This window comes from Schistocerca piceifrons, chromosome X, assembly GCF_021461385.2.
Source record: "Schistocerca piceifrons isolate TAMUIC-IGC-003096 chromosome X, iqSchPice1.1, whole genome shotgun sequence".
NCBI classification, from domain to species: Eukaryota; Metazoa; Arthropoda; class Insecta; order Orthoptera; family Acrididae; genus Schistocerca; species Schistocerca piceifrons.
This window is the reverse complement of record NC_060149.1, coordinates 708,630,757-708,637,651: the sequence shown is the minus strand read 5'-3', so window position 1 is coordinate 708,637,651 and position 6,895 is coordinate 708,630,757. Positions and strand designations below refer to the sequence as shown.

The following is a 6,895-nucleotide window of genomic DNA, read 5'->3' as shown; positions in this document are numbered from 1 at the left end:
AAATAGTTAACTTAGTTAATTCTCATATCACTTCTTTTTCCTAAATCAGTCTCAAATAACAACTGTGTATCAAACTTAAGAATGGTTAGTTTCATATACCTACCATGCCTTATTCAGCTTTACTATAAGAGAAGGATGTTATAATCTCAAGACTTACAAAGGCATAACAAAGTAACGTTTTTTTAGTGCTGCCAATTTTCCATTATTCTCAAACAATAATTCCCACTGAAGCAGGCAACACAGATTAAAATGATCATAAGTGATTTGTCAATCTCACAGTATTCTATTCCATGCAAAGTTGTGCATTGTTAGGGTTTTCAAGCTCTCTATTTACAATTCATTGGGTAAAATGCTCCAAGTCTGCTGCCAACAGTTGGCCTTTGACATTACACATGTAATTTTGCAGATGAAGTACTTGAGACATGCACCAGATCTGATGCACTAGTATCAAATGTAACTTGTGCCATGAATTTTCGCAGTGCAAGAAGATAGTGTACATGAGATTCAAAACTAACATTGTACTTGTAGGAATGCCAATTGCTCAGATGCAGTCTTTAAGGCAGTAACATTTCTTTTATCAATAAAAAAAACAAACAAAAATGCAAGAAGGGGGCTACTTCATTGGGAACTAAAGGCTCTGGTCTCATAACTTGATAGCTATTTTCGAAGCAGTTTGCTCACCACTTACACCTACGTTTCATCTGACATGATGCTTATAAACTTAGGATGCTGCAGAAGTCAGTTGGTACCAGTGGCCTTCCAAGGCCTGTTTCAGTGGAGTTTGGTTTTTTTTTTTTTTTTTGAACACAGCATACCACTTATGTTACATTAGTGCACAGCAATAAAAGATATAGGAATTGGAGTGACAATTTTTTTCTCACAGTCACATTTCTGTGTTTTTAAACTTATTCCATAGCAACTAATTGTATATGATTATACACTAAAACAAGACAAATAAGATCTGTGTATCATGACTCCCCCAACTGAGAAATCATCATATAAGATCTCAACAAAAGCATAAGAAGCACAGGAAACATTACATAACTGATAACACAACAAACAATGTAGATTGTTTACAGTATGTTCATAAACCAACAACTAAAATCATAAAAACCAGTGCAATGTGGCAGATCCGTTGGAAATATTGAAAAGATTTTTGACATTTGCTTCAAAATGTACTCAGCTGCCCCATTTAATGTCTGCACAGTGTAGTATGTACTTCGGTAAAATTAGGATTACATTACACTCGGTGCATTCACAGAGTTGTATAACTGACCAACTGACAAAATCAATCCACTATATAGCAAGAACAAAGAAACCTCTTAGTCCATATACGCAGTAATGCAACATAAACTAGATATCTTGCAATAAGTAGAGTAAGACCCAAAGTGTTAAGTCAAGAGCTATAAGAACATGAAAGTTTTTCACAATGCAACACACCTTTTGGTAACATATATGATGCCAACAAGTAATCTATTTCTAGCATCTTCAAAGTATCTCACACCATGGACTTTCACAATAAAATGTTATTCTAACATATCAACAGTTATTTAGATCTTTGAGTTTCTTATGGGCAACAACCAACAACAAAACTGAAGCGGTGCGTATAAAGAAAGAGAGACCTTGCAAACAGTTTGAAGGTATTTGTATTAATTGAAAGTGTATCGTGTGATCATCAGAAAGGTTGACTACAGGCAATACTTCACAGATACATACCCAAAGAATAAGAAAACCCAGACTCTGTGTAGACACTGTATAAAAAAATTTCAATTTTCAGCTGATGTGAATGTGAATTTCATCCCTTATGGTAATGGTTTAAAACTAGTTCATTACCAGCAATATGCAACTCAGGATGCATCTAAATTGTAACATGTCGCACTTCATGTTGTAATGATTGAAATGAAGCAATTAATGAGTCCACTAGTTAACCGGGTAAAGCCACAATTAAAAGCTACGAAAATTCTTATCTTACTCACAGGATACTGCAAGACCCCATACAGTCAATGCGAAATGAAACTTACTGAATTAGTTTAGAAGGGAGAACTTAAACCACCAGCCCTACAGCTGCGAACTTGGGCAAAATCACTGCCACCTATTCCATCTCATGATTTCTTTTTTGGCAGCAACGCATTTGCACACTGAAGCTGAGGGACCAACTGAAGGAAGTTTGTGTCCAGGATGTTGCTGGCTGACTCCTATGAGATGTGCATGCAACTGAAGGTAGACTGTTTCAAAAATGCCTCAACAATGTCGGTGATTATGTTGGGAAGTAGCCAGTCAAAAAAATGTAAATATTCCAATAAATATTTCTAAATACATGTATTCTTTCTTTATCAGTTGTCAAAACTTGCTTTCTGGTTGCAACTTGTATTTACACTATCAACTGAAATGAAAGTGAATTACATTCCCAGTTGATGTAATTTACTCATATGAACATCTAAACTATTTCTGCACTCAGTAACACTAGACTCAACAGTACAAATATAGTACATTAGCATCAATGTGCAAACCAAGATACATCTTCAACATATGATATGCCACGTCTTGTTTCCAATGTTCTTGTATAGACACTCACTGTTCTCTATAAAATTACAAAGCAAAAAGACTTATTCTTGGATTGCACAGCCAGGGCCGGCACAAGGCATGTGCGAAAAGTGCGACCCACAGGGCAGCACTTTCAGAATGGCAACAAATATGCCACCCACCCACCCCCCTTTTTCTTAAAGGACAAACTCAACATTCATGCCCAACATGGGATTCGAAACCAAACCTTGGTGCGAACTGTAGTATGGGAGGAGGGCTAATTTCTTCCTTGCCACTGTGGCAGCACCATCATGTTTTCGCTGGAGGAACAGAGAGGGGAAAGCAGTCTGATGTACAAGCCAATATTCTTATAAGTGGAGTGCTGCCAGCCTGTTATGCGCTGTACGTTTACTCACAACTAATTTTGCAGAAGACGAAATCTAATTTGGAAATTTGAATACAATGTTCGATACTGTGGTTACATGTCTGAAGCAATTTCGTTAAGCCCTACAATGGCAGTTTCTGAGTGTCTTATTCTTCCTGCATTATGGAGAAAATGGTTGAACATTACTACAGTAAAACATGTCCAACACTTACAATGGCTAGAAGTATTCCGAATGGGTAAATACTCTCCGAGTAATTACAAGGGATAAAGACATTGCTAATAAGCCTGGGATAAGTTGGGTGTTGATGTATTTTTAGAAATTTTTGCTATCCGTTTCTGAGTGATAGACGTTTTGGTTTTTGAGCCATGACAAACTGATAACACATTTATCCATACCATCTGTCAATACCTACTGTGAGCTTCTTGCTTCTTCTTCTTAGGTGCTAGTTTAACCGTAGCCTCGCTGTACCAAGTCACGTGTCCTAGTTCCTGGCACTGCCGAGTCACCACTTCACCTTTCCAGGCAATAGGTATTGTTACATTCTCTACAACTAAAACTACAGAATTCGTTTCAGTAGATGGCTGAGGGAGTCGATTGGTCAGAAGCTCCTTCATTGCATTTCGTAAGAACAGAAGAATTGGTAGGTTCGAAATTCTTGCAACTTGGGATGTAATATGTAAGTACTTTTTGTATAACATACAATTAGAACTGCACATGCTCGTTACTCATAAGTTAGAATTTTTCTCCTTCAAGATTGCAGAATAGGAAAATTTATTTTTCTTATGATCTGTTACTTCAAAAATTGTCAACTTGGCAAATAAGCATGCATCATCCCAATAGCTAGAATAAATATAAATCGAAGAAAAGTGAAGTGATACGGCGATGACTAATTTGTTACCCCATATTCCATAATCAGACACGAAAGAAGTGGTACATGGAAATTATGACAGATGTTGAGTGTCAGTTCTTTGAACTGAACAACTGCAGTCCTGTGAATTAATATATTTTGACTAGCATTAGAACCCATCGCTGGTTGGCTGTGTAATTATGACATTATTATGCTACTCCATCTACTTATTCTTCCTCTCTCCATTGTCTTCCGTCCCACTCTTTGACAGTTTCACCTGCGTCTGTAGTGAAATTTGTCACGAAATTAAATTTCACACGGCTCAATTCCTATGACTTCATCTCCTGAACAGTAATATAATTTTCCATTTATGTGCAGTGGAATATCAGGAAATTGTCTGTGAAGTGTGTTGCAAACAAAGTTAGTACACGGACAGCAACAGTCAGTTTCATGTAATCATTCTTTGCAGGCTGGATCGAAACATGTCCGACAGTAGAATAAGACTGCCTGGCAGTGAATATAGGAAAAGACGGGTGATGAAGGAAGATGACGATAAGAAGCAAAAGGATGCACGACAACGATATTTCAAGCCAAAGAGAGAACGACCCAACAGCAGTGAGGGTGGAAAAATAGATCCTGAAATTACAGATCCTAGTGGAGGTACTGCAGCTACATCTTTATCTTCGAGACATGACCAGAAAGTTGACGAACACAGTACTGCGACCACTGCATACAGTCGCATTGCTGACGGTGGGCCATCCACAACATGTTCAACAGACCTTGTCTGGACTCAAGATCTGCTTTGTGATGAAAGCTTCATGATTGAAACATTAGGCAGAACAGAAATTAGGCAACCCGATTCAGAAAATACCTGACGAACATCAGCCAAGGTACTCACCACAGGAAAATGGATTTAAGGCGAGCCTAAACTGAAAGACACAATTGACTCATATCCCAGAAGATGGCTGGAAATTATTACCGACTGCATTCGAACGACTTTGGTCATGCGAGGTCCCCCAAGCGCATTAGGGGAACTGAAGAATGTCCTAAAAACGTGGACAACTGGAGTTTCAGCCCTGTGCACTACAGCTATTCTTTGAAGAATTTAGAAGAAGCAGATAGACATTGGTTGGTGTACTCAAAGAGCAAGCTTTTTTGTTGCAAGCTTATTTCGTCAGCTACAGTAAAAATTTCAAAGAACGGTATATGCTACTGGTGGAACCTTACATCATATCGCGAAAGTCAAAGGAAGTCTACCGAGCATTTGAATTCACATAAAAAGTGGATCGTGTTTTCCGAGGGACTGCCGAAGCCCATCATCAAAGGCTTCTGAATACTGAAAGCGAACATTGGAAAAATATTCTTGAGCACTTAATAGCAGTAATTCATTTCCTGGGTCAGCACTGTCTGCCTTTGAGAGGAAGTACAGATACACTCTTTCAGCCTGACAACAGAATCTTCTTGAAACTTGTTGAATTATTAGGAAAGTTTGACACTGTGATGATGGAGCACCTGCACAGAACAAAGCAAGGTGAGAACAAGGGTCATCATTATCTTGGAAAAGAAACAAAGAATCAAATAATTCATCTTATTGGATCATCTATAACCAACAACATTCTATTAATGATGAAATCTGCAAAGTATTACAGTATAATTCCGGACTGCACACAAGATATTTCAAAAGTTGAGCAGATGACAGTCGTGGTACGTTTCGTCCAGGAGACAAGACTCCACGGGGTATATGATGTCCAAATTTGTGAGCATTTCCTGAGATTTCTTCCAATGCCTGATTCTTTATGCTCCACTTTGATGCAAGTCATACTCAAGTTCTTGGAAGATAAAAAAATCCTATTGTGTAATATGAGAGGGCAAGAAAGAAGTTTGATCTCCAGAAATGAATTTCAGATATGAACAAGAGATCATTTTATGTACCATGTAGGAGCCACTCACTGAATCCTGATGTAAATGATGCCGCTAGTCTTCTAAATATGCTGTTTCCATGTTTTCGACAGTGAAAAGCTTGTATGTCTTCTTCTCATCCTCCGTTCGACATTGGGATGTCTTGAAGTATCTGCTTAACCTGTCGCTGAAGCCACTGAACGATACTAGGTGAGAAAGTACCATCACTGAGGTTTCAAATTGGAGATGTTTTTGATGCACTGGTTCAGATATCAGAAAAATTCAATGGCATGACCGCTCACGAAATAACGTCACTTGTGCATCAAATAAAAAATTACACCTTTCTCACTTCTCTGGTAATCTGATATGACATTGTGCTTCACATCTGTGCAGTCGGTAAGACCATCCAGACCACTGACATAAATGTTTCTGAGACCGTGGAAATGCTTGAAATACGAAAGCATAAAATGAGACCTGCAGAACAGAAGAAAAGTTTGTGTCTTTCTTGATGGATTCTAAGGATTTGGCTAAAGAATTACAGCTAGAAGATCTGACATTACAATGGATAAGTGTTTCTCGGTGATGAAGTAAGAAGCCAATACACTTTACCTATGAAGGAAGGGATGAGACAATAGATGACCCAACAAAACGAAATAAGATTGAATTCTACTATTATCTTTAAGATACAGTAATCACATCTTTGGATGAGAGATTCAGTCAACTGAAAGCTCATTTTGATTATTTTGATTTTCTCTACGACATTGACGAGCTGAAGAATACAGCTCCTGACAGCCTGGACACAAAGTGTAGAAACCTCACATCGATTTTGCAAGATCATGAGTCAAGCGACATTGATGCATTGGAGTTGAGAGATAACCTAAAAGTGCTTTCAACATTGTTGAAACCTGGAATAGGTCCAAAAGAGATTCTGAAGTTTATGGGAAGACATAATTTTTGCCCGAATGTTAACACTGCTCTGAGAATTCCCCTAACACACTCAGTGACAGTTGCGAGTCAAAGAAGAGTTTCTCAAAACTGAAATTGATAAAGACATACCTCCGATCAACCATGAACAAAATTCATTTGAATGATCTTGCAACAATATCAATTGAGAATGAGTTTGTGGAGGACTTACATTACACATATCATGTGAAAGAGTTTGCATAAGCAAAAGCTAGGAAGGTTCGATTTGTCTAGTATTTTTTTAAATTTTTGTGTTATGATCAGTGTCTTGGTTATT

At 37.9% G+C, this 6,895-nt stretch overlaps 1 protein-coding gene across 1 annotated transcript; it reads left to right on the top strand.

Moving 5' to 3' along the window:
- The first annotated feature begins 4,717 nt into the window (after positions 1-4,717).
- On the top strand, positions 4,718-6,694 carry LOC124722643. The gene is made up of 5 exons (XM_047247790.1): positions 4,718-4,958; positions 5,039-5,635; positions 5,769-5,865; positions 6,136-6,224; positions 6,339-6,694. The coding sequence occupies exons 1-5, from the start codon at positions 4,718-4,720 to the stop codon at positions 6,692-6,694; spliced, it is 1,380 nt and encodes a 459-aa protein (XP_047103746.1).
- The last annotated feature ends 201 nt before the right edge of the window (positions 6,695-6,895 follow it).

Coding starts and splice junctions, on each gene's coding strand:
- LOC124722643 (XM_047247790.1), top strand. CDS start 4,718: ATGGCTGGAAATTATTACCGACTGCATTCGAACGACTTTGGTCATGCG. Junction 5,866..6,135: donor AAGCCACTGAACGATACTAG/GTGAGAAAGTAC, acceptor TGAGACCTGCAG/AACAGAAGAAAAGTTTGTGT. Junction 6,225..6,338: donor TCTGACATTACAATGGATAA/GTGTTTCTCGGT, acceptor ATTATCTTTAAG/ATACAGTAATCACATCTTTG.